Source organism: Chelonoidis abingdonii, chromosome 8, assembly GCF_003597395.2.
Source record: "Chelonoidis abingdonii isolate Lonesome George chromosome 8, CheloAbing_2.0, whole genome shotgun sequence".
NCBI classification, from domain to species: domain Eukaryota; kingdom Metazoa; phylum Chordata; order Testudines; family Testudinidae; genus Chelonoidis; species Chelonoidis abingdonii.
The window spans coordinates 5,939,966-5,967,754 of NC_133776.1; the positions used below are offsets into that span (position 1 = coordinate 5,939,966).

At 41.0% G+C, this 27,789-nt stretch overlaps 1 protein-coding gene across 10 annotated transcripts in view; it reads left to right on the forward strand.

Moving 5' to 3' along the window:
- The window catches only part of LRCH3 (leucine rich repeats and calponin homology domain containing 3), a 104,556-nt gene that overhangs the window by 52,027 nt on the left and 24,740 nt on the right, over positions 1–27,789 (forward strand). For 2 of the 10 annotated variants that reach the window (XM_075068335.1, XM_075068337.1), the window contains exons 7-16: positions 6,808–6,901; positions 7,825–7,945; positions 10,719–10,867; positions 13,807–13,883; positions 17,986–18,081; positions 18,977–19,028; positions 19,225–19,374; positions 21,168–21,215; positions 22,354–22,407; positions 26,665–26,745. In XM_075068335.1, the coding sequence (XP_074924436.1) occupies positions 6,808–6,901; positions 7,825–7,945; positions 10,719–10,867; positions 13,807–13,883; positions 17,986–18,081; positions 18,977–19,028; positions 19,225–19,374; positions 21,168–21,215; positions 22,354–22,407; positions 26,665–26,745 (922 nt within the window). The remainder of the gene's footprint in view (positions 1–6,807; positions 6,902–7,824; positions 7,946–10,718; positions 10,868–13,806; positions 13,884–17,985; positions 18,082–18,976; positions 19,029–19,224; positions 19,375–21,167; positions 21,216–22,353; positions 22,408–26,664; positions 26,746–27,789) is intronic. The other 8 variants (XM_032777266.2, XM_032777268.2, XM_032777267.2 and 5 more) reach the window with 6 other exon arrangements.

The window sequence follows — 27,789 nt, forward strand, 5'->3', positions numbered from 1 at the left end:
TGAAAAACAATCTTACCATTGTCTGTATAATGTGTAGTACTTTGTTAGGATATTTTTTTGCCTTAAAAATAGACTACAATATCTTGTAGCTATGTATTCCCGGGGCCACTGTATGCATTGTTAACTCTTTCTATAGAACAAAAGGCATGACACAGCTAATACATTTAAAAATCCAGAGGTTTTTGTGTTTTTTTAACTACGCTGGGCAATTTTAGGATTATTTTTTTCTCCTCTCACCCAAAAGAAGTGAACTGTGGTTCCCTTCCCATCTTTGTTGCTGAATATTATCTTTGTTTAGCATCACTGAGTTCCATTCTTGCCTTTATTCCAGATGCCATCCCCAGACTTTAGTACATGATGTAAATCTTTTACGAACTCAGAGGAACAAACATAGTGCTAGATCCTGCATGTTGGTCCATACAGTCAGAACCCCAGTAACTTAAATGAGGCTCTGTGTAGGGTTAAAGGTCTGCCTATGAATTCTTTTGCCGATGTGTACATAAAAATAAAGATATTTCACTTCTGCAGCTCTTGTTCCCTCATCCTTTATCCCTTAGTTCTTCTTTGAGTAACGTCCCTATGGGTGCTCCATTTCATGTGTGCTTACACCCTTTTCTCCTTGAATTGGAGATTTGGGGTTGCGGTGTCTGTTCAGCCCACATGTGTTCTGGACTTCCTCATGCCCCGCTCTAAGGCTGTACAGTGCTGTGTGAGCGAAACACCCTCGGTTCTTTCTCAGCTGCCTTGGCCTGAGATGGAGCATTAGTGTGCCTTACTTTGAAATCTCTTAGCGTTTAGTTATTTTAGTTACCTTTTTATTTAGGAATTTAGGGGATATTTCTCTTGATCCCTTTCCCATTTTGGAAGCAGGGGGAGCTCCCCTTGCTAGATGTCATTGCCCTGGGGTATGCCAGGATCTCTGGGCTTCAAACAATGCATCTGTTGCCAGGAGTGCATCTTGGTCAGCAACAGGCATTTCTGTTGTATCTGCTGCTTTGGAAAGTCTGATATCCCACAAAAGTGCTCCATCTGGTCTGCATTTAAAGGTGACTCAAGAAAAAATCAGGAGCTGAAACTGAGACTCTTAATGATGGAGCATTCCCTCCAACTGGCCTCAGATACAGGCCAGGAGTACACCCTTCCCCCTCCAGACATCAGTTGCTGAGTGAACACGATGCCCCATCAACTTTGTCACATTTACTTGGATCTACCCAAGGTAAATCCATGAAGAAGACCCATACAAAACTGAGTCATTCTCCACAGAAAGAATCCACTTCAAAAAGACTTTGGTCACTGCAATGCAAGACTGCTGCAGAGACCTCTTGTCCCACCCTCAGTATGTCTGAGGCTGCAGGCAACTCTCAGTACCAATCCTTTGCCTGGGGCTCCAGGCTCAGCAGAGAAAAAGGGCAACAAGCATGCCTTGGTACTGAAACCTTCAGTGCTGCACAAGCAGGACAATGCATCATCAAAGCTTTCAACCTCTAAGAGATTGGTACCCAGAATTCTTTTGGTACCATCAACATCTTAAGACTGCCTCAATACTGAGAAGACGTTGTGCCTCTCATATGATCTCACATCAGTACTGACTACTTCAACCAGAGTGAATTTACCAGAGCAGCTTATGGCCTCGGTACTGACAACAATCCCACTCTTCAAATCCACCTGGTACTAAAGGAGTTCAGATTTTCAAATGATCTACTTGTTTCGGAGGAGCCGGAATCTCCCTTGTTAGTTGGTAGCAAAAGGTTCATTACTGAGACAAGCACGGTCACTGAAGTAGGACCTTTTCTAAGTACCACTTGACTCCAATGCCTTCATAGAGTGCTGGGGCTCCCCTACTTGAAGAGGAGGAATTTTCCTCCAATTCAGTTATTTCAGTCCAGGGTTCCCTGATGCTTCAGACAAGGAATTTCCAGCCTGACACTTTTGACAGCAGTGGGGATTTGTACCATAGATAGACCCATGTTCCCCCAACCTGGTTTGAACATCAGTGGTTACCACCTCCAGTGCCTTTTGGACCTCTCCAGTGGCCACACTGGGTTTCTTGGACTGCAGATCATCTGTAGTTGTCACATGCCCGGAGTCTCTCTCATGGGAAGTATAGGGGGAGAGGTTCCAACTGCTTTTCTTCCGTTACCTCAGGTACAAGAATCCTTTGAAGAGTAGAAAGCCTGGACAGATAAAGAAGTTTCTTCCCAAACAAATATTTCTTCATCTTCCCCAGGTGAAGCGGTTATGCCTCCCCAACCGACTATGGCTGGTAACTTCAGACACATCCAAGAGTTAATGAAGCACATTTCAGATTTCCTCCAGATCCCTTGGAAGACTTCACAGAGTCATAACATAAGTTCCTGGACATCCTCCAATGGATTCCCTCCACCTGAGTTGTCCTGCCTATTAATGATGCTCTGAATCCTGCCAAATCCATCTGGCAGATCCCTGCAACAATTTCACCAGCTTGTTAAAAGGGTCTATAAAAATATTATGTCCTAGGTAGAGACTCCGAATTTCTGTTCACCCATCCAACACTGAATTCCCTGGTTGTGGAGGCAGTGAAAAAACATGGCAAGCAATATTGTTCAAAGACCACACCGTATGATAAGGACCAAAAACACCTTGATCTATTTGGCAGAAAGACCTACTCATCTGTGACTTTTCAATTTAGCATCACACGCTATCAAGCTCTCATGGCTAAATACAATCATTCAAGTTATAGCAAATTCACAACCTTTACTGAGCATTTGCTGGCTGATGAGCATGACCAGTTTCAGGCTATTATTAACGAGCATCAATTGTTAACTAAAATAAAGCTAAGGGCCTTATTGGACACAGCCAACACTGCCGCTCTACAGTAGTAGTCATGTGGAGGGCTTCCTATCAATACCTCGATGACTGGCTGGTTATGGGCTGGCCCTACAATGAGATTTTTGATGCCATAAAGACAATGAGATCCCTGTTCCACAAGCTAGGGTTAAGCGCAACATCGAGAAATCCCCTTCGAGCCCCATACAAAGAATAGATTTCATAGGTGCCTCCTTGGACGCTACACCAGCCAGGGCTTATTTTCTTCTCCAACAGATTCTTAATGTTAGCAAATCTTGTCTCAAACATTCAAATCAGCCTACAGACATCAATAAGAAGTTGTCTTCAATTACTTGGACATATAGCAGCCTGGCACATACCATCACAATGTTTTCAGGGCTGGCTCAGGATTGTTTATACTGCAAACAAACACAACTTGAACAAGTTAATGTCAGTTCCTTGCCAGGTCTTAGTCTCCCCCATGGGGATTCCATTTGTTCGGTCTCCTCCCTCCATCATCATAATGATGGATGCATCTGTGGTGAACTGGGAAGTATAACAGGTATTGTTGAACAGTAGGAAAGATTCCACAAAATACACTTACCTTCACAAGTGGAAAAGATTCAGCATGTGGTGTGTCCGGAAGTTTTTCACCTGTTCTTTCTTCTCCTTCGATCATCTTTGATTATCTCCTAGTGCTGAAGAAGTTAGGATTATATATGAGCTCTATCAGGGCATATCTACACTTACGGCAGAGTGTTCAATCCACTGGGGGTCGATTTATCATGTCTAGTAAAGATGCAATAAATGGACTGCCAAGCACTCTCTCATTGACTCCAGTACTCCACCAGAGCGAGAAGCGTAGGCGGAGTCGACGGGCGGGCAGCAGCAGTCGACCTACCACAATGAAGACACCGTGGTAAGTAGCTCTAAGTACGTCGACTTCAGCTACGCGATTTTCTTAGCTTAAGTTGTGTAAATTAGACTGATTTAGTTTCTCTCCCCTCCCCCTCGCCCAGTGTAGACCAGGCCTCAGTGTGCACTTGGCAGCTGTAACAGCCTTTCATTCAGCAGTTGAGGGATTCTCACTTTTCACCCATCCTACAACTGTAAGATTCTAAGAGGATTGGGAAACTCTTTCCCTCAAGTTAAGAAACCCATTCCTAGTTGGGATTTGAATGCAGTACTTCGATGCCCTATGCCCCCTGTTTAAGCCAATGGCTACCTCTTCCTTCATTAATTTATCTCCGAAGGTTTGTCTTTCTGGTGGTTATTACCTCTGCTTGTGGGATTGGAGAAATAGGGGCTTTAATGGCAGATCCTCCATTTACACTGTTTTTCAAGGACAGAGTTGTGTTACATCCACACTCAACATTTTTACCTAAGGTGTCATATGAGCTGCACATCAACCAGATTATCCACCCTCCATTTTTTCCCCCAAAGACTCATCAGTCCAGAGTGGAGGCCTTTTTTACACACTCTGGATTTTAGAAGGGCATTAGCCTTTCATTTGGAAAGGACTAAGTCATTTAGGAAGTCACGCAGACTGTGACTATTGCCGATAGATCCAAAGATTCAGCGATTTCCGCCTAGAGACTCTTCAGGTAGATTTCTGATTGTTTCCTTTTGTGCTATAACTTCATATATTCAGCTCTTTCAAGGGCGTTGGCCCATTCCATAAAAGCTGTAGCTACTTCTGTGGCATTACTCAAGATTGTTTCTGTTCTGGATATTTGTAAGGCTGCCACTTGGTCTTCCATACATACCTTTTCCAAGCATTATGCAGTGATCCAGTCTTCTAGAGCAGATGCTGCCCTTGGAAATACTGTATTGTATTCAGTCTTGGACTTGGTTCCAGAGACTCCCCTCCAGCTGGGGGTACTGCTTGGTAGTCACCTGAAGTGGAGCACCAAGAGGGACACTACTCAAAGAAGAAGAAGAGGTTACTTGCCTTGTGCAGTAACTGGAGTTCTTCACTGTGTGTGTCCATATAGGTGTTCCATTACTTGCCTTCATTCCCCTCTGCTTCAGAGTTTCCTCTGGAGACTTGACAGTGGAGAAGGAACTGGAGAAGGGCAGTTCACCCATGCAGCCTTATGTATCCTCAGAACAGGGCATAAGGAAGCATAGAATTGCATGCATGGGCTGAATGGGCACTGCTTCCAAAAATCTCCCATCAAAGGTACAAGTGGTATAAGCATACTTGAAGTGCAGCACCTGTAGGAACACACATCTCAAAGAACCACCATTATGGCACATCGTGAGTAACCTCTCCTTGGGTATGTCTACACAGCAATTAAAAACCCATGACTGGCCTGTGCCAGCTGTCTCAGGCTAAGGGGCTGTTCAATTACAGTATAGGCATTTGGGTTCGGGCTGCAGCCCAGGCTCTAGGACCCTGCGCGGTGGGAGGGTCCCAGAGCTAGAGCATCAGCCTCAGCCTGAATGTCCACCACAATTAAACAGCCTCTTAGGCCACGTCTATACGACGCGCCATATCGGCGCGTTACAATCGATTGCTCGGGGATCGATATATCACGTCTCATCTAGACGCGATATATCGATCCCTGAGCGCGCTTACATCGATTCCGGAACTCCACCAAAACCAACGGAGTTCCGGAATCGACATGGCGAGCCGCGCACATCGATCCCACGCGGTGAAGACGGGTGAGTAGATCGATTTTAGATAATCGATTTCAGCTACGCTATTCTCGTAGCTGAAATTGCGTATCTAAAATTGATTTTCGCGCGTCGTGTAGACCTGGCCTTAGCCTGAGTTCCAGGAGCTTGGGCCAGCCACGGGTGTCTAATTGCAGTGCAGACATACCCCTTGTGTCTAAGTAGGACTGCAAACTCCTTAGGACTGTAGTCTGTCACTTTTTTCTATAAAGCACCATAACTCTGTAGTGCTGCATAAATAATAGTAATAACGGTCATTTTAAAATAAGTGTTTCCTGGGTGAGGGATTTTGAAACAGAGGGACAACTGGAGATCAATACCAGTGAGAGAATGACCTACAGTTATCTATGCTTGGGTGAAGCAATCAGCTTCCTGAAATTCTTACTTGTGTATTATGCAGTAATTGCTGTTTGCTGCAGTTTTCCCTGGGGCATCAAGTGCCAGCAGGACAGTTGATCCATTGTGAAATGCCATCTGCAGTGGATCAGACAAGTCCCGTTGTTATACTGCTGCTGTCGCTATCTGTAACAGTTGCCAGATTTGACATCTGTGATGGCCACGCTGCTGAACTGTGTAGTCTCTGTACCCACTTAGAGCAGGAAAAGCACCGTACAGCCCCTTATGTTATGGTTTATATTTTCATCCCTTCATTGCACATATGTAATGTCTGTGTCTAGGCAAATCATTGACAAGTCAATTTAATAAGTGAAAACTACATTTGTATATAATTCAAGTGATGATATATTTCATTTGAAACATGTGGTGTCTTTTGTGGAGTATTTTAGATTAATAATGCATGATACAGAAAAGAGATGTATAAAGTATACGTTTTAAATATTGTCATTCTTCTAAAAGAGTTGCATACTTATTCCTGTACATGTGTATGTATGTGTAATAAATACACATGTATGGTTGTGATTCTCTCTGGGGACAAAATGATTTTGGGGTTAGGGTTGGGAAGAGTCGTTCAACTAAAACACCCGAGTACCATAAAATGAACTGACTTGCTAAAGGAGAATTTAATAGGTCAGTTTGCCAAAAAAAATGTTTATCGGAATTGTTTGGGGCATAGGCTTAGATCAGCTCTTGAAAGCACGAGGCAGCTGCATCATGTCAGTTGGCTAACAGATGGGAATGTTTGTAGTTGGAAGAACATATTCTCTTAGAAAGTATTATGCATGGTGAATGCCATGTGACAACTTCTAATGTGTTGTTGAGCAGAGCTGAGCTGTGTCCACAGTTAACTCCATTTTCAGCTCTGTCACAAGTAAGAATTTTTCAGTGACATTCACATTAGAGTGACTAAAATTATCTGCTTGACAGCCATGAGGAACTGTACTCCAGTCGTCCCTATGGAGCACTAGATTCTGGTTTCAATAGTGTGGACAGCGGAGACAAAAGATGGTCAGGGAATGAAGTAAGTGTAGTTGCTTTATTTTTGTTGAGTGGCAATATTTGTACAGGAAACTAATAATGAAGACATAGATTTGGAAGAGTATTCAGGGAGTGATGCTTATGTGTAATAAAAAATGTAATTTCCATAGTTCACAGATTACTTTTGATTTCCTGGGAAAAGAATTAGCACCATTTTTATATTAAATGGATCTTTTCTTGTTTTACTAATATTTGAAACATTTTAAAAAATCAAAGCAAAAGTGTAAACCCAAGAGAAGAGAAAATATAGAAGAGCACGTGGTAGAAATGAATTAATATAAACAAGTGATAAGAAAAATTACAAAAAGATGAGCTAGTTATTGCATTATATGAGCACATATAATCTTTATCCATTGCTCAAGAGCTTCTGTTTAATTAAAATAAAATCAGGTAAACAGAGAGATTTAAAATTAACACAGATTTTCCAAATAAGATTTTATATGTAGCTTTTTCAAATGGCCAAATAGATTTTCTCTTAACCATTTAGAAGAAGCAAGATCAGATCTCCAAGGAATAAGGGTACTGGGAGAAAGAGACAGGAGCTAGCTTCTTCTGTTCTTTTGGGGAAGCTATGCAAATGGCTGCAACCCAGGCCTGGAGTGTTCTTCGAACTGTGCTCCGAGCCTGGTGTTTACAAGGGCCTTCAGAATCCAGCCTGGAATGGTTTTAGCGTATGCATTCATTTCAGAGGGAAAATAAATTAAAACTATAGACAGACTCTTAATAGAAGAGAGGTCCTAAATCAACCTTATTTAAAACTGTACATTGCAGTTGTGTCTCTTTTAAATTAATAGTTTTAGGGAGCAAAATCCAGCAGGACTGGTGGAGTGGAGGCCCAAGTTAGAAAACTAACTGAAAGATGATGCCTGGGATGAGAGTGTGTTTTTTTTTGTCTGTTTTGTAAAGCCTACAGATGAGTTCTCAGACCTCCCTCTGCAAGTGGCAGAGATCACTAAAGAGCAGAGACTGCGAAGAGAGAGAGAGTACCAGGAGAACCGAGGGAGCACCCTTGTAACTAATGGTGGAGGTAAATGCAGTCTTTGATAGCTAATTATTCAGGTGGTTGCCAAAATGTATATTTGGAAGTTACAGGTAATTTGCTGTTTTAAGCGAAAGAAGTGGTGGGGGCTCAATATATTTATAATTGCACACACAAATTACGTTTAAAGAACATTATTAGGGTTGCAAAATCAAGCACTGAAAAGTTAAAAAAAACCCAGAAGATAAGGTTGCTTGTGCAACCTTAATTCAGCCCCTTTCTGCATATGCCTTATGATACCATCTTTAATTACATGATCACATACTGCTTTTGCATGATATTGACACTCTCATGAGTCATCAGCAGGATTGGAACCTTTAGATCTGGTTACAGATCTCTGCCACTTGAGCTGACAGAGTAACTGATAACTGTAGGAGGTTGTCATCCTCTGTGAGGACCAGCACTGGAGGGGGATGGGACACTTTGTCCGTGGGTTTCACAGCTATTTGCTGACAACAGAGGAATGGTGAGACTCAAGAATCTTGGGTTCTATTCCAGGCTTTAGAGGGGAGTGTTCTCAAGTGGGAAAAGAGCCTTCTGCGTCTCACCAGCCCCTCCTTCCCCAGTATGACTCCCTCTGCCCTCCAACCTGTGCCTATCACAGACCTGTCTCTTCTCTTCCCCGGCTTCTTGTGCCAGTTCTGTTCTCTTTGTCTATTCAGTCAGTTGCCACTCCTCAGATTTGGTAATCCTGGGCTCCTTTTCTCTTCTCGGATTTTTCTCTCTCCTCCATCTTGGCCTCCAGTAATATCTCCCCACCCACATTCCCCAGTTCATTCTCCCTCCTCAGGCTCCTGTTCCATTCTTTGTTCCCCCGGTTTCTTGTGCCAGTCTCTTCTCTCAGTCATTCCCAGTTCACCACCACCAGCCTGGCTCCACGTCAGATGTCTCCCACACATTGGTTCTCAGTCCCAGTCTTCTCCCCTCCCCTCCCAGCTCCTCATCTGATCTCAGTATTCTCCAAGTTCCAATCTCCTTTCCCAGCCAGTCCCAATCTTCCCACCCCAGTTCCCAGTCCCAGTGTCTTCTTCCTCCCGACCCACTAGTCTCAGTCTCTTCCCTCTCCCCACCAGCTCCTTCTTCTAATCTCCTTCTTCTGCTGCAATGTATTTTTCCCTAGCCTCATTCTCATAAACAGCTGAGCCATTTTGTCTGAAAATTAATTTTTCCCCCCTTGAGGTAGACATCCAGCATAAAAAATATCAGTACAGACGGTTTGGCAAAGTTATCATATATAGGAAGTGCCTAGCAGCCTCCCCAAACAGTGCTATCTTGCCCTGCCTACAATATCAACTTGTTAATTGGTGTTTCACACACATGGTCTTTCACAATGCTTTAGAGTTTACACAGCTGTTAAATAATATAATGGAGAGTGAGATAAATTAGAGTTAAATAGCTAAGGGAGAAAAGAGGTTTTCACTTAAGATTTTAAATGAGGTGGAGATTCAATGAGGCAGAAAGATCCAGGGAAGCTGTTTTGGATGGCTGGAGTTTGAGGAGATGGTTCTGGCACTTACAGTAGCCAGATTGTGTGGTGAGGCAAAGGAGGCCTGCTCTAGACAAGAAGGAATGGGGAATAGAGAGTGATAATGTATGGGGAAAGGCAGGAGCAAGTTTTTGCAGGATTTTAAAAACAAGGAAGTAATAATGTTTGAAGTAGGTATCTGAGTTGAACTTGTGCCTGCCATTTCATCCTGAGTGATGGCCCTTTCAAAACACTTGCATCTAGACCCCCTCATAATGACCTCTCTTTTCCCATGTCTTCATCAGTGCTAACAAGAGTTTTCTGATAAGAGATGATGAAGTGTGGCACATGAAGACCTAGTGTGGAAGGAGGGGGAAAGGGGGATGGGAGTCCTCAGAGTATTTTTGACTCTGGATGTCCAATCTGTCAGCACAGTGCTTTTCACTAGGCCGTTTGTTTAATGGTGTGACACTTGAAATCCCTGTGCAGAAACTTACAAAAGCAGTTGTGAATAAAAAATGCCCCAGATAGCAACATGGCCATGGGCAGAAATGAGAGCAGAACTGTACCCTGTGCTTCATCCTCATTTAATTTCTGTGGTTCCCTAATTTTAATTCCTTCCTTCCTTCCTTCCTCTTTGGTTAATAAAATGTCTGCAGCCTGAGTGTTTTTGTGTTGTTTTCTTTATTGTCTATTTCTTTGCTACCTAACTTTTTCATATTTAAAGCAACCTCATGCAAATAACTTGGTCACACTCTGTTTTATGGTCATCAGACTCTGTCTAGAGCCTGACATTTCATACTGAGCAAGTGTTAACCTAGGCTCTCCTCATCTCCTTTATTAATGAGGAAGTATCCAGCTAAGTAGAGCCTAGATAAATTAATCACTATCCTCTAATGATATGTTTATTTTGTTGTAAATTGATGGTAATTACTTGCTTGTCAGATATGTCCAAGATACAGAAGTAAAAATTGTAGCCAATGGCCTTTGTTAACAATGAATTGGGAAGGATGACATTGCTTTTGCAATAATTAAGAAAATACATATAATCATATTTTTTAAATTGTTACATTTGGCATATTTTTTTTCTCATTGCTTTTAAATCTGTTTAAGATTATTCCAAAATCTGACATTTAACAAATATTAGTGAACCAGGCAGAACTCAAAAGATGTCAGCTTACACTTTCCCAGATGGAGGAAAAGTGAAATCAGACATTAGGTGCTGAGACTGCTGCTATGTTTTTTCTACCACTGGTCATCTAATTATGGGTGTTTCCTTTGTGCATGTGTGTCTAGTGGAACATGATCTGGATCAGATTGACTATATTGATAGCTGTGCCACTGAGGAGGAAGAGGAAGAGGTGAGGCAACCCAAGTGCATGGAGTCAGAGAGCCTCAGCTCACAATTCATGGCATATATTGAACAACGGCGAATCTCTCATGAGGTGGTGCTTTTATTTAAATTAGTTGAGTTCATATACCCCAATGAAAGCCTTTGTGATGGTATTAATATTTCTTATCCGTAGAGGTTTACTCTGGTAAACAATGTTACAGTTGGCTTGGAGCAACAAGCTTTGCCTTGCGGAGGATCTGAGTTTGAATCCTGAGCTGCTACAAACTACGCCTGTATCAGACACTCAGAAAAGTTCTACAGGCAGCTATATTGAGTTCTGTTCAAAGGCAATATTCCTGCGGGATGTGGTGGGAGTAAAGGGGGTTCCCAAAGGAACCCTTCCCTCAGAAAATATTGAAGTTGATGCTTCCCATATGTGCTTGCACCCAGGCAACCACTCATGTCTCCTTCATTTGGTAATACCTAGTAAATGCTGGCTTGTTTGAGGTCAAAACATAGCTAATGTGTTGATCTCTATCAGCACAAGGACTTGTTATAGGGATCTTTCTGCTATGTTAATTTGGTGGGGCTTTCCTATGGATTGTAAATTAAATGCCAATAAATTTACCAGACTGGGCATCCCTTTTAATTGTGGATTTTAAATGAAAAAGAGGATTTGCTAAAAAGTCTGATATTTTGTAACAGAGGATGGCTTGCTCCATGAGTAATGCTCTGTAAAATCACCAGAGATACAAACTGGAAATGCATATGCACAAAGTTTTGAGCAAAAATTCCGTGTTTAACTGTGTGACATGATATTTCTATGAGTCAATCCCAGGATACAGTAAATGGGCAATAAATAGGGTTATTTAAAGTTTGTTAAAAATCTGTAAGGAGAATTGATTATAAGTGGCTAAAAACAAGTATAAGCATCCTTAGGCTATAGCTTTTTTTTGTCTTAAAAACCATAGTCTTTGTGCTTATTATTGCAGACAAACCTGAACAATGTACTTTTTGTTTCTATCCTTGAGTAGCCTGCTGTTTTAAAGGTAGTCTGTGGTATTTGAGCTGGAATGGCACACTAGAAGTCTGAGCGATATCTCTGTTCCAGCAGTAGCATTTCAAGTTGCATTGTGGGTCAGACTACAAGTTCCCATTTCCCCAGAATGGGTTGAAGTGGTTCTTATTTGCTTTCCCGTAATTTGCTACATATTTTGTAATATCATTTGTTACTAATTACTGCTTTTACTGCTCTTGTTCTGGTTCCAAGTGATAGCATTGGGGGGAGGGATGATCACTCCTACACAGTTATAATGCAATTGTCTTGAGTCCTTGTTTAATTTTAGTACCTTGTGACTGAATATAGATTAGCATGGACTTGACCAAAATTCAATGATTGTTTCTTTGAAACTATATGATGACTCCCTGCAACTGAAAAACATCTTTGCTTTGGTTATAATAGCTACTGTTATACATAAGGCGAGAGAAACTGATCCCTGCTGTGACAGTCTGGACACAAGGAAGTGGAAAATTGTAAAGTTTCTGGATAAAACAAAAATTAAATGCAGGAAACATTAAGCAATGTGATATTGCCTTCTCTATGCCATGTTAATCTAAATTCATGCCCTGTGTGTAGGTGTAAAGGAGTCTCAGCACAGAGGTAATCTTATGTAGTGCATAAGCAACCTGTTTCAGATAATCTTCTACTTTGCTTAAAGCACTTAAGCAGTACACATTGTGCTCAAATTAAAATGTATCTATGTGTTCATAAGGTCTTTTAATACTTTCAGGAGGTAAAGATCTTTCTTAATTTCCTTTATTTTATTTTGTCAGTATCTCTTTAGGAGTCCTAAATGATGTCCTTATTTTGTCCACTTTGTCATTCCCCTACTTACATTAGTGAAATCTGCAGTGACCCAGATTTCCATTGACAATATATTGATTCTCCAAGTGCCATAAACGCAATATCAGGTCAAGGGGACAGTGATACCATTTGAACTATAGATTGAGAGTGAATTTTCTGAAGAGCAATAAGTGATACAAAATAAACTGTTCTTCAGAATTAAAGAACCTATTAAAAATTAGTAGTGAGAAAGCATTGGTTCATCTTAGAGATAAACCAACATGAGTACCATTTTAATTTGTAAAACTCACCCATTTATTTTTAATTCTAACAGTAAAGCAATCAAAAACATTTTAGGATCTCACTTTAGTAGGTTGACTCTATTTTAAGACGTAGATAACTGTATTCAGTGCCCAGTTCTGTATATACTTGGTCTTCCCTCAGTGAGGGGGCCAGGTTGGGGGAGGGACTAGATGGTCTCTTGAGGGCCCTTCCAGGCCTACATTTCTATGAGTCTATGATTCATGTAGATGTGAATTAGAATTAGAACTAGCAAGTTAGCCTTGAATATCTGTATTTGGCAATACTGATGGATGTTGAGATGAATTTTATAAAACTGACCAACAAGGGCAATATACACGTGCTCCCAAAAGGATGACCAACTTAATAGCCAAAACCGAACAACCAGTGTTTTCATTCAGATCCTCTGACTTTTTCCTAACATTTTCCTTTCTGTCTCTCTGGTTTGTCTATATGGTATCATCACAGAACACCAGCTGTTGAATCTTATTGTCTGAGAGAGCCTGGAATACACTATGCTAAAACTGTAGATGTGTACTTTGGTCTCCAGCACCATACACCTTATAAGTTACATTAGTTATTTTATACCTATACTTCATCCACATAGCCAGGTAGATCAGTTTTTTACAGTATAACTCATCAACAGGTATGCTTAATTTAGAAATTAAACTTTCAGTAAATTACATACACGGTACAAAAATGATTCTTCATCATTTCCAATATCTTCCATTGGTTGTGTTTTATTTTGTTTCTTTGTCAGCTATCTTAACAACCACTAATCATACCTTTGGATCTAGACAAATTGATGGAACCTACACTTAGTTTGGTTTAATCGAAATTCTTAGACTTGCATGTACAGCATTCTGGATATATGACTAACTTCATTGTCTTCTGTTTTGTTTGCTTAGGGCTCACCAGTAAAGCCAGTACCCATCAGAGATTTTCAGAGAACAGAAGACTCAAGACGATACTTGCATCAAACTAGGTAGAAGAACCTGATGAAAGTACATTTATTCATGATAGTGCCAGTGTGTGTAATAGGTGCCCTACTCTGAAAAATATATGATCTACATGATCATTTGAAACCAACACTTGATTTCACTGTGATGTTATGGCTGATATTTATACCTGCATAAATATTTATGTTCTTTTCATAACTAGGCCAAATTGGCAGAGGAGCATACATTTCTCTTGCTAAAATACTGTAGATTGTGGGAAATTGTAGCTGAAAGTTACATTGCAGATTGTATTGAGTGACACTGAACAGTGGATGTAGTTTTCTACTACCTAGTCAGAAATGTGCGACACTTTACAAATGGAATATTGTTCCCATCCCAGGAACTTACAGTCTAATTAAAATGAGGAATGATGCAGTAAGGTGACGAAAACATTGTCTATAGTACAAAAGTTCACAGGTTTAACTAAAATGTCTTAAAAGTCTAACTTCTTAAATTCCAATACATTTAAACTGGTTTAACGCACGCTAATATCAATTTTAGCTTAAGTTGGAAATTTATCAGTGCAAGCTAAATCTCTATAAATTCTGAATTTAAGCTAAATCAATATAAGCAAGGATTAAAATGTTTTAAGTGAATCTATATGAGGAGTTTGCGCTAATTTAGTTAGAGTGCCACAGGATTCTCTGCTGCTTTTACAGATTCAGACTAACACGGCTACCCCTCTGATAAATTAAACAAGTGCACTTTGCTAGTACACCTCTACCTCGATATAACGCTGCCTGATATAACATGAATTCGGATATAGCATGGTAAAGCCGTGCTCCAGGGGGGAAGGGGCGGGGGGTGTGAACTCCGGCAGATCAAAGCAAGTTCGATATAACGTGGTTTCACCTATAACGCGGTAAGACTTTTTGGCTCATGAGGACAGCGTTATATCGAGGTAGAGATGTATAGACAAAACCTTAAATCCCACGGAGGAAGGGAGATTAGAAGGAAAGGAAAGCAAGGATTACATCAATAAAATCATATGTTTGTTTGGCATGAATTAATGACACAAGCTTCTTGAGGGTCACACAGAATTTTTAGGATAGTCACTTTTGGAATAGTAAGATTCATCCTTGTTGTGGAAGAAGTGTGGGGTAAGCTGAGAGCTGGCGAGAATGGCAACATGGTGGGCAGGATAAAGAAGAGTATTTCAGGTTTAGGGAGTCAAATGGAAGGATGCCCAGAGGCAAGAGCAGAAGGAGAGGAGATACAATTCAGTGTATTTATAGTGCCTCATTAATGCAGTTGAAGTTAAGGTTCTGTCAGTTTTGATAGGTCACTGAGCTGTTTTTGCTTTTGGTTAAAACTGGGTATGCAGGGACTGAGCAGACTCAATAATTAAAAATAACGTACAGTTATCTATTCTTTACTGGACCTAAACAGAATAGAAACACAAATAAGGTGCTTTGCATGTTTTGCTTTTTTTTTTTTTTTAATGTGGTTGCTTTTTTTTTTTTCCTTCAGACTTGCTAGTTAGTAAGGATGCTACTGTGAAAAGTGACATTTGTATATTTGTTAATATCACTTCTCATAACAGACTTGCCAGCTAGAGGGAGGCTGTGAAAAGTGATATTAGTAATATCACTTTTCACAACAGACTGACTCTGCCCCGGCAAGCTGGGGGCAAATTAAGCCCTGGATGGGGAAGTGGGTAGGGGGCCAAGGGGCAATGGGGGGATAGATGGGAGGCTGCAGGAGTGAGCCCAGGGTGGGAGCCTGGGTCCCTGGTGCACAGATGGCGACTGGAGGAGGCAGTGGGGAACAGGGGCAATGTGTGGGGGTGAATCTGGAGTCCTGCGGCTGGGGGATGGAGCCTGCTGCTGAATGGCCAGTCTGTCGCTCACCACCACAGGGCTTAAGCCTGAGCCCTACTGTCCCCAGGAAGGTGGGGAACTCATGCTGGCCGCCTGCTCCTACAGTGTTTGTGGCTCCAGAAGGGGATGTAGACCAGCCCCTACTGGCAGTCCTGGGGGAGGGTAGCTCCCCACCCCTCACCCAGGAGGCTGTGGCTGCAAGAAAAGCCCCTGGTGACTGCATGCAGCCATGGTGACCACATTTGAGAAACACTGTATTGGAGTAAGACACGCACAGGTTTTGGATACTTCACTCTTTATGCCCTAACTAGAAGCAAATTTTTTTTAATGAAATTGGCAATTCCCTTAAATTGGACCTATCTCTTCTGGTTATTATAGGGAAAGTGAAACTAAGAACAACAGATCGATTTTTCAAAAGCTGTTAGGCACATGGAAAGCAACTACCCTTCATGGATTTTTCTAAGGAATTCGGATTCATGCAGTTAATGTGCATATGCAGTAGCTGTACTGACATCAGAGGTGGTAACTGATTCAGCATGTGTCAGAATTCCTTACCCTGTAGTGTCCACTAGTAAACTTTGAAATAATAGAGCAGCCTGCTATCTCCTCCACAAATGATGAGTGCCTTGGTCCGAAAAGACTCTTTTTACCTGCCTTTTGATTTGTGTTTTACATGGAAATAACTTAAGAGACTTCAGACATTGGACTGCATGACACAGCTGAAGAAAATAGGACAAGACAAGTCTAGTTAGACAGGAGAGACCTTCTATTTACGTATACAAATCTTGGCAGTCTGCAATGACAATAAAGGAAATTATATAGTTCAATAGGGTTCAGATGATTTCAAAGTTTAACTCAGGGGCGGCAGCTGATCTTTAAGCAGAGGCTTATAATCCAACATCTAACTAAATAACAGCACATTGTTATTACACCGCAGCGAAATAGAATTCTTAATGAAATACTAAAAAAATCAGACCATATTGTTGTTGCTTCCGAATTAAGGAAAAATCGCCGTGCAAAATTAATTAGTTTTATTTTATTTTATTTTATTTTGGTATTATGAAGTTCATAGTACTGGAATATTTTGCTTGTGCCAACAACGTAAGCTGTAAACTGCTCCCACAACAATTTTCTGTAAATGCCTTGGCAGGAAGCCTTTTTTTTTCCTTCTCCAAAGCACACTGGAGCATTAAAGACCTTGTAAAGCTAGACGTAATTCAGACTTCATCTTAAGAGTAGCTAGTTAAATACAGCTTGCACAAGCGTGCAGTCTGTAAAAAGTTCCTGATTCAGCAATGCTACGTGCTACTTAGAGCTGCATATGGAGTTTGGATTTTGTTGCTCACTTTACCCAGTGTTCTTCCTGCCAGTCAACACAGTAATGGGTGCGTCACACATAGCATCTGACATATAGAGCTTAATTTTAAAAATAGGCATCTTAGTTGTGTACACAAAGTACATCCTCGTGGAACGTGTGCAGTTACTCATTTGAATGCAGTTACCTGTTTTGCCCATGCAGCTGCATATTTTGTGTGCTCAGTTTTGTTTGTACCTGAGGAGGTACATCTTGCATCTATTACTTAAGTGCCTGTTTTTAAAAATATTTTGCCTTATGTTTTAAACTAGAGAACAATTCATAGTGAAAACTCAGATGCTTTTTGCGTATGCCTTCTTTTGTTACTGACACTGTTACTGGACATTTAATTTAATTGATTCATTTCAAGTTGTGTTCTGTTCTCCCTCACTTACAAGCAAACAAATTATTAGCTAAGGACTTCACAGATGTCTGTTTCTGGTGTTCATATATGAGACAGAAGGGATTCAGATGGAGTTTGCAACACTGGCTGTTAGAAAATAATCTTTTGATCAATGAACTAAGCAGATTTGTTCTGAAAGTGTGAGAAAGAATAATGAAGTTCTTCATTGACTTTTTTTTTAACTAATGCCCTTCCCAGATTTAGCTGCACTCCAAAAGCCAAGAACTCAATGTTAAAACAGAAATTCCGTCTTTTTGCACCTTTTAAAATTGTTGTAATCAATAGTGATATTACTAGGGTGATTTAATATTTATATTACAACAGCTGTTAGCCTAGCCTTAAATCTGAACTTTCTTGCTTTGGTCATCTTTTAAATTTAGTCTTGAATGTTATCGGAAGTTAACTGTTTAGTAATTTTATTTTTATAAGCACCTGATAATTAAAAAAAAAATTACATTTGTTTGCCATTTGTGTGCATCAGTAACCAACCTCCAATCTTTGTTTACTTTCAGGGATAATGATGAATTACGAAGACCAGAAACACTAAGCTTGATGCAGGACAGAGAGCGACACCAAGGACAAAGGAGTTACGTAGACAAGGCAGAGAGGTTGTGAAAAGAAGCATGTGATTTCTGTTTTAAAATCAAGTATCTCTTCAATAATTGGCCTGATAATCAATTACTTCTTGATATGGGGTTGAACTAAAAAGGTGTTAGAGACAGTGAAATAAATAAGTTACTGAAAGCTGTCAGACAGTGGCAGGGGTGAAAGTAACTGAGGACACTTACCGGTACGGAGGAGTGGCTCTGGCCCCTGGAAGGGGCAGGGCCTCGGGCAGAAGGGACGGGGCTGGGGAACAGCCCTTTTAAATCGCTGGCCCCAGGATAGCTGCTGCCTTTGCCCCTCCCCCGCCCCGCCTGTCAGTGGCCAGGGGCACAAAAGGGGCAGGGACATTAAAGTGCTGCAGGGGGGAGGGTTGAGGGCGCAGCAACATTAAACTGCTGCCGTGGCAAAGGACCGTCCTTAACGTTGCTCGACCCTACCGGCAGGGCCCTGACAGGAGGCAAAAGGAGCAGAGACATTAAAGTACTGCCCCGGCAGCGCTTTAACGTGGGCTGGGTATGGGCTGGTGCGGATTCTTACCAGTACGGAGTACCGGCCCGTACCGGCTCATTTTCACCCTGGATAGTGGTATTAAGTTCTGAATATAGTTCTGAGATAAGCCAAATTTCACACTTTTGTCAATACACTTTCAGCTGTAAAAGGACTTTAGTGACACAAACTATTGTCCATTGTCTGTGATATAATAAGAAATTATTAGATATTAGATCATTGTTGCTGCAGTTGGATTTAACAACTTGTGTGTTAATTTACAAAACATAGTTATTTATTCTGTGTTGATTAGCATACCTTATCATTGTTGACTGTTGATGTGTGAAGAATGATGAAATGTAATGAGAATGGTATACTTACTCTTTGTATGGCTGTCTTTCTATTTATCAGAGCCCCAGCTGATTCATCTTACCTTCTATCTCTGTCCAGCAACCATAGTCAGGTAATACTGTACATCTTTGATTTACTCTTGAGTGTGTTTCTCTTTTATGACAAACTAACTTGCTTGTACTCAGTTGATCCACAAAAAACATGGGTTGTGACTCCATAATCCCCCTGCCGCCCTCTTTGCACCTATCCTCAATCTTGCAGCCTAATGCATTTCTTTTGATAAGCAATGGACAATTATTTTGTTCCAGATCTCTCATACAGATGTTGAACTTCATCGAAGGCGAGAGCACGTAGTGGAGCGCACGCGGAGAGAGGCCCAGCTCGCAGCACTGCAGTATGAGGAGGACAGGATGAGAACAAAACAGATCCAGAGGGAAGCTGTGCTTGACTTTGTCAAAGTCAGTCATTTTAGGATTTACTTGATGTCTAATATGTACCTTTCCTGGGTCCTTCACAAAATGAATCATGTGGCTTATTATTAAGGCTGCCATTTAGTCATGGATATTTTTAATAAATGTCATGGACAGGTCACGGGCCCGTGAATTTTTTTTATTGCCCGTGAGCTGTCATGACTTTTATTAAAAATACCTGTGAGTAAATCTTAGTTGAGGGGTTCTGGGGGGAGCCGCTGCTCGGGGTGGGGGGGGAGCTGAGCAGTGACTGCTCTGGCTGCCCCCAAGGCCACATCCCTGCTGCTGCTCTGGCTGCTCCCGGGACCACTGCTGAGGGCCGCCAAGCTGTGGCTGCCGAGACCATTGCTCAGGGGGGCTCCGGAGCCAGCTGTATCGGCCACTGAGCAGCTGTCCCTGGGGTCTGCCACGCTGGCTGCTGCAGAAATCACGGCGGTCATGGAATCCGTGACTTCTGCGACCTCCATGACAGACACAGAGTCCTAATTATTATTTAACATTGGTGTATCACGCCATAGGTGTGCATGACGTTTTACAAAGAGAACAAAGAAATAGTCTCTGCTCCTGGAAACTTCCAATCTAAGTTATAACTATAGCTTGATGCAGGGAGAGATGATATTAGAGAAATGGAGAGAGGAGGTTTACAGTTACAAAATGTCTTGTTTTCACAGAGGGTACATTATGTTCATCACTTTTCTCATTAATTTAGATTTGATAAGGTTGGCCTTGTTGGAGAAAATGTAGAAAGAAGTAGGCTTTGGGGAGAGATTTGGAAGATGAGGAGGTGGTTGTACAGATGAGAGGGGACTATGGTCTAACCAATTTCCACACCTTAGATCTCTTTTTCTATCAGTGATTAGCACATTCAGCTCTAGCTATCACAAAGAAAATGCTACAGTTACACTTGATGATTAAGGATGACCTGCAAGGGAAACAGCAAAGAGTCCTGTGGCACCTTATAGACTAACAGACGTATTGGAGCATGAGCTTTCGTGGGATGCATCCGACGAAGTGGGTATTCACCCACGAAAGCTCACGCTCCAATACGTCTGTTAGTCTATAAGGTGCCACAGGACTCTTTGCAGCTTTTACAGATCCAGACTAACATGGCTACCCCTCTGATACTGCAAGGGAAGAAGATTGTCATTTTGTGTCTTTGTAATGTATGAAGCCACTTTAAGGAAGGAATTTTAGTGGACCATTCAAAACTCTGATTTCTATAAAAATCTGTTTAGCTCGGACTCTTCGCAACACTTGGGAGAAGAGCCGTCTTTGTTAAAGACGGAAGCCCCTCTCCCTTTCAGACTTGATGTGTTTCATATGCATGCTTTTGTGCTAAAATTCCACAGAATTGTAACACATATGATTGTTAGCAATGTTACATCATTACTACTGTTTAAAGGTCTTACATGAGTGCCCAAAACAATTGACTCTCATAGAATAATTGTTACTAGACTTCAAGAGAACTGAATGAAAACATTGTTATTCATGAGCAGTTAGATATTTTCAGCTAGGTACTTCCTGTTTTGGGAAATGTTTGGGGCTTTTTGTATAACTTGAATATTAAAATGTTTTTAAAATGATATAGAAGTTTTAGACTGAAAATATTCACTTAGTTTAGTTTAGTGAAAACTTGAAAGTTCCTCGGTCCCTATTTTATTTAAAATTAAGACTTCCAATGTTTTAAAACACCTCTAAATACTGCTTTCTTATTCCTGTTATAGTCAAGTTTATGCTTTCCTATCAACTCCTATTAACTCATTCCTTTGATTGTTCTGCAGCAAAAGGCATCCCAGAGTCCTCAGAAGCAAAGTCCTCTGGATAGTGAGGTAAGAGCAGCAAAGTGTATTAAGGTGTGGGCTGACTTTATCCCTGATTTTTAGTACCCTCTGTTGGAACATTTTGTTGCTTGTGGTGTAACATTAGGTGGTTAGTTTAAAGAAAACTGTGCAGGAGCTAAACAATGACAATTCTTCTTTTTGTTGCTTATCATAGCAGTAATATGCCATATTTTTCCTTCTGTTTCATGTATGATTCCTCTGTACTCCGTGTGTTTTGTTGTGTTGCTTTTGGGTGCTTTTCATGTTTATATATAATACACTTCATGTTACATTTAAGATTCTTCTTGAAGCAGTGCAGCTAGATTAATTAACTTTCTATTAGGAATACTAAAATAAGCACTTGTACTGTGTTGCAGTCATTTCTGTCCTAGTGTCCTCTCTTCTCTTTCTTCACATATTTCATTATTGTTAAATTACTAATTACCCCTGAAAATGAAACATCAGAACTTTTTGTGTTACCAATAAACAATACTAGCTTTGGTTTTGCTGTTCTAATTACCTAAACTCTAATAACTAAATTATACTTGAAAATATTTTTTAAATGGTTTCACGCTGTGCTGAAACAGATCATGGCTTAAAAGCAGACCTGATCTAATGGCATTTGTTCATTTTCCACATCAAATTTCTGTAGAGTAATAAAATAGCTTTTTATCCTATTGAAAGATAATCTAGTTGGCAGTATTAATCAGATCAGAAGCATTGATGACTACAGTATGCAGAAAATTAGTTGAGAAGCATTTTCCAGTTGACTCTTTCATGTGAAAATTATGCATACTGGACCGTTTTTCCTCCTTTCTTACTTGATAGTCTTCTAATTTGTAATATTTTCTAAGGATTCCCTTGCAATTCCACAGTAAGAAAAAGAACAGCAACAGAAAATAAAATAATTTGTTCTTGAATTGCTACAAACACATTCTAACCACAGATCACGTGACTACATATTAATACATTTTCTATTGTTTAGTTACACATACTATATTGCATTGTAAATCGTATAGCAAAATTGCCCCAAAATGCTATCAACATAAAGAAACTCACCATATTCCAGAATGTTTGTGTGAGTTTGTATATTATGTCATTGTGTTTGTATGTTTCTGACATTCCTCCATCTCTCCCACCTCCTCAGTGTCCTTTTCCATCCAGAAGGTCTCAGCACACTGATGATAGTGCCTTGTTAGTGGTAAGAACCCTGCACGAAATGGCCTGTTTATGTGGCAGAATCTAGAACATAGAATTAGCATGATTCACTCAGATTAGAAAGATTTGGTAGAGCTAATCTGAATGGCATAAAACGTGACAATCTTCTCTGCAAAATGATTTTGTTGTAAACTCTGATACTATTGAATTTCACAAGTCGCATATTATTCTTTGCTTCTGTTTCACTGTTTATCAATGAAAGTGTGTATAAAATCACTGATTCTGGCTGTTTTAAAAAAGTTTAAACATTAATAGAGCTACTTCATTCATGTTTTATGCTATTCCTTTCATAGTACCTTAGAGAGATTTGTAATAACTGAAGAGTTGAGTTAATGCAGTAATTTTCTCCTTTCATCGCCTACAGAAAATGCATCAGATCTGCCTGCCATTGCATGACTGCATGCTTCAGATTTGTTTTTTTATTACATACCCTTCAGTTCTCTGCCTGAGTGTTCCTGTGTATAGCAAGGTTATCAAGTGCAGCTCAGGAGCTTTGAAACTCGATAGTAGAGAGGTCAAAATTGTGAAGATTGTCCCTATTCAGGTTGCTGGGATTGCATAATGCTTGGCATCTCTCTCACTGCTCAAGTACTTCATTTCATTAAATACAGATTAGATGTTGGCACAAAAAGAAATAGGGTATGTAATAAATTAAGGAGTTACATTTAGTTTTTGCTTTTAGATATGGTCATGGTTAGAACTATCTATATCAGGGGTCAGCAACCTGCGGCACACGTGCCAGAGGTTGCATACAAGTCGATTTTTAGTGGCATTCTGCTGCCAGCTGGGGTCCCGGCTGCCAGCCCCACTCAGCCTGCTGCCGGCCTCGATGAACAGAACCCCAGGCCGACAGCAGGCTGAGTGGGGCTGGCAGCTGGCACCTTGGCCGGTGGATGGAAGGGATCTTGGCCGCCGGTCCTGCTCTGCCCACTGCCGGCCTAGGATGCCAGCCCTTTTCCGCCCACTGCTGGCCTGGAATACTGGCTGCCGGCTCAGCTCAGCCCGCAGCCGGCCTGGGATACTGGCCGCCAGCCCCCTGCCAGCCAGAGTCCTGGCCACCGGTCCCACTCAGCCTGCAGCCGGTCTGGGGTTCCAGCCACCTGCCCCGTGCCAGCCGGGGTCCTGCCCACTGGCCCCACTCAGTTCGCTGCCAGCCTGGGATACCAGCCTCTGGCCCTGCTCATCTCGCTGCACTATTATTTACTTTACATACAACAATACTTTAGTTATATATTATAGACTTAGAGAGAGAGACCTTCTAAAAACGTTAAAATGTATTACTAGCACGTGAAACCTTAAATTAAAGTGAATAAATGAAGACTTGTCACCCCACTTCTGAAAGGTTGCCGACCCCTGATCTATATAGATCATTATCTTATAATGTAGAGTATATTTTACTTATTTACTCATTCTTATATAATAAATTCAGGAGGAAAAAACTAAACAGAAAAGGTTATTTTTCTACCAGTTGTTGATACTTGGTTTTTATGAACTTTAAGTGTTTGGAATATATTTATAAGGCCTATTGTAGGGAATCTTTTCTATTTGATGTTGTTGTTCAGTTGGTAAAGTATTAAATTAATCTACTGCATTTTATATGCTGTACATAACTACAGATTTCAGAAATGTGCTTTCCCTGTTATGTTACTGGGACTTTAATCACTGTGGACTTCTTTCAATATCTTCACTGATGTTCATATCTGTATATTTTACCAAGTGACAGCCAAGCTAATAGGGAAATATTTACATCAAACTGTTAAATTGGTTTCCCCATTCTGTTATTTTTACTATTTTGCAGAATTATTAAATTATAATAATCCAGTACTCTTTGCCTGAAAATACCAGTTCTGATGAACTGTTCATCATGTGCTGCAGATTGTTTTGTACTGAGAATGATCATACTTATGCCTATTGATTATATAAACCAGGAAAACTGTTTCTAATGAGTAACTAAGCATTGAGCGATGGAAATTTCATAAAATGTAGCATTTACAATTTATAAAAAAGTACTGTTTCTAAAAAAGAACAGATGCTTGTTATTAGGCAAATTATCAGTCTGCTTCAAAAGAGTTGTTTGTGATTGGCGTTAAAACGGCTTTAACTCCAGTTAGGCTTCATCTGTTGCTTTCACCAGCCTTAGAGATTTGAAATGTAATTTATTTTTCTTTCACAGCTAGCTTTTGTACATTCTGGAAGGGATTTCTTCTTCCACGGATGTGCAAAGAGCGTTACATGCTTTACTCCCATGTCTTGATGGCTGTTTTTTCCTTTATATTTATTTTCTGAAATGTGTCTAAGTGGACTTGGGAAGAATAAACACCACTTTTCTTTTCTCTGCTTCAAAAAACTATGAATGATTATATGGATTTTGGTGAATTTGACCTAAGTAATTATTGTGCACTTCTGAACTTGCAGATAAATTTTATTGGAAAGTACCTAATTTTATTCCAGTGGAGACTCTAACAATTACTCTTGCTTTATGGGAGTAGTGTTCTATTTTAAACACAATGGAGTTTTATGTAGAACTATAATAAAGACCTTTTGTTTGGAATTTCCCTCATTACGTCAGAGCTTTGCAAACTGAGAAGTTGCTTTTCTTTTGTTCTAAATCAGCAGTTCTCAAACTTCATTGCACTGTGACCCCCTTCTGACAACAAAAATTATTACATGACCTCAGGAGGCTGGGCTGGAGCCTGAGCACACCCAAGCCCCACCACCAGAGCAGGGGTAGGGGGTGTAGGCCTGTAACCTGAGCCCCGCTGCTCAGGACTCAAGCCCTTGGGTGTGGGCTTCAGCCCTTGGTGGTAGGGCTCAGCTGTCAGCTTCAGCCCCAGGCCCCAGCAAATCTAACACCAGCTTTGGTGACCCCATTAAAATAGGGTCCCCACTTTGGGGTCCTGACCCACAATTTGAGAACTGCTGCTCTAAACAATAGTTTCACCTGCTTTTAAGGAAACTGCATGAAAACAGGTTGATTGGAAAACTTTGAATGCTTCCCCCCCATTCTTGCATGCATAGAAAGTGGTAATGGAAAAGGAACTTAGGTTTGCAGCCTTCTTTTGAAGTCTCACACCATATATTTCTTGGGCTTCTTTGTAAATGTTACCCTTCATGAGAGTGGTTGCTGTAAAGATAAACTTTGCCTAATTTTGTGATTTGTGAAATGCTGTAGGCTTTCAGCTGTAGTAATTTATTTTGTTTGTAGACTTTTCTTGTATAAAGGTCTGTTGTCCTCACAATACACAGATACACACATTGTTCCTGTAAGCACTAACAGCAGTACAGATTAGTTGTATGTTTCTTCTAATGTGTGTGAATTCAAGTGATTCCATGACAAGTGGAGTTAGGCCATAGTATCGGAAATGTGCACACTGTGATGAACTTCAGTCTTGTTGATTAATTTCAGCTAGACTGACTAAAAGTTTGCTAAAAAATAAGAGAAAGAAATCACTGTTCTCTGAGGGGAGTCAAAAGGGGTTGTTATCCATGTGTCCTTCATACACTAGAACCAAATCCTGCTTGCCTTACTCACAAAAGTAGTCCCATTGACTATAACTGAGGTTACTTGCATTGACAATACCAAGGTCTCAGCCTGTGCTGTGATCACTGCTTTTTACTGTATTTGTCCTCTCACGGTTGCCTGGTCCTCACCCTGTTTGTTGTATTCACCTGTCATGTCTCATCTTATACTTGGATCATAAGCTCTTTGGGTCATGGACCATCTTTTCATTGTGCACACAGTACCTAGTATGTTGGGGCCATGATCCGCAATTAGGACCTGAAAGCACTACTGCAGGGCAGTAATAATTGTGTGAGTAAAGTGAGCAGGATTTAGCGATATCGTAACTTGTATTTTTGATTTTTCTGACTATCAGACAGAGGGTGTCCTTTTCAGTATCTAAATACTTAATTATTGAATTCACTCGTAATACAGACATTAAATTGTGATATCCTGATTCATCTAGGGCACAGTTCTTCTTTTGAATCTGCTCTGTACAATCCCTATATGCTGCAATTTGTCTTAGTGCGAGGAAGTTCCTCTGACTTCAGTAATAAGAGCTGAGCATGGAGGCCAAGTGAAGAGTTTACAACAGCATATTTTAGGAATGAATTGTTGAACCTGTCGCCAAGACCAGTATCCTGATTCCTTTGTCGTTGAATCTACGTCTTCTCAAGATGATTCTTTGCCTCACTTTTCTTCCTCCTCTTTTTCCTCTCTTTCCTCTGCTGTTCCTGACAGAATGGCTTTGAGCCTCTCTTTGTGTTTGAGATTGACAGTAACACCAATACCATTAAAAGAAGGCCGGGGACTCTCAAACAGGTGAAGAGCATGCAGTGTGTTACTGTTGTGGCTGTCTTACCCTTTTGTGCACTGCTGTTTCCTCTCTGTTGCCTGCTGATGGGTATGTGATTTGTGTCAAAGGGCTTGGCTACACTGGCACTTTACAGCGCTGCAACTTTCGTGCTCAGGGGTGTCAAAAAACACCCCCCTGAGCGCTGCAAGATGCAGCGCTGTAAAGTGTCAGTGTAATCAGGGCGGCAGCGCTGTGAGCGCGGCTCCCAGCGCTGCACGCTACACCCATAAGGGATGTGGTTTACAAGCAGCGCTGGGAGAGCTCTCTCCCAGTGCTGCGGCTCTGACTACACTCACACTTCAAAGCGCTGCCGGGGCAGCGCTTTGAAATTTCTAATGTAGCCATACCCTAAGCCCTTCTGTTAGCCTGTGTCAGGGATGACTTGCTCTTTTCTTACAGAAACAAAGTGTTACGTTAAGGTTGTGGGCCTGCACTGATCCCGTTTTTTAGGCATCATTACTTGTTTTGTCAACTGTATCCCAGACACGAACCAGGCCTCCCAACACCCCTTCTCCTCCCCCACTATATGAATGTGGTGAGGGAGTTGTCTTGTGAGCTACTCAGGCTGCCGAGATACTTGTGCTTAAGGCTGGCCCTGCACATAGTTTCAGTAAGAGATGACTTCTAACTGTCTGTTTTTTGAAAGGGGCAGTGTGGGAACAGACGCGTTAAGATTCCAACAAACAAGTGTGTGTGCATTACACCTAAATGGTTGTTGGAGGTAGTAACCTTTTGTTGTGTTGTATACATTCAAGTATTATTTGAAAACAGTTTTGGAAAGCACTGGTCCCTTCCTTACTTATCCAGCTCCTGAATTGTGCTGCTTTGAGTATACTCTCTAATGAGTTGAAGGATATAGTCTAGTTCGTGCCACTTAAAATCTAAGGGCGCAGTTCTTCGTTTGCATTTCATGTGTGCAGGAAAATGTAGGACTGGGTAGAACTACAGTGAAACTGTTGTGCCTGATCCAGACTCCCTTATAACTTGCCATGTTGACACACTACAGGTCC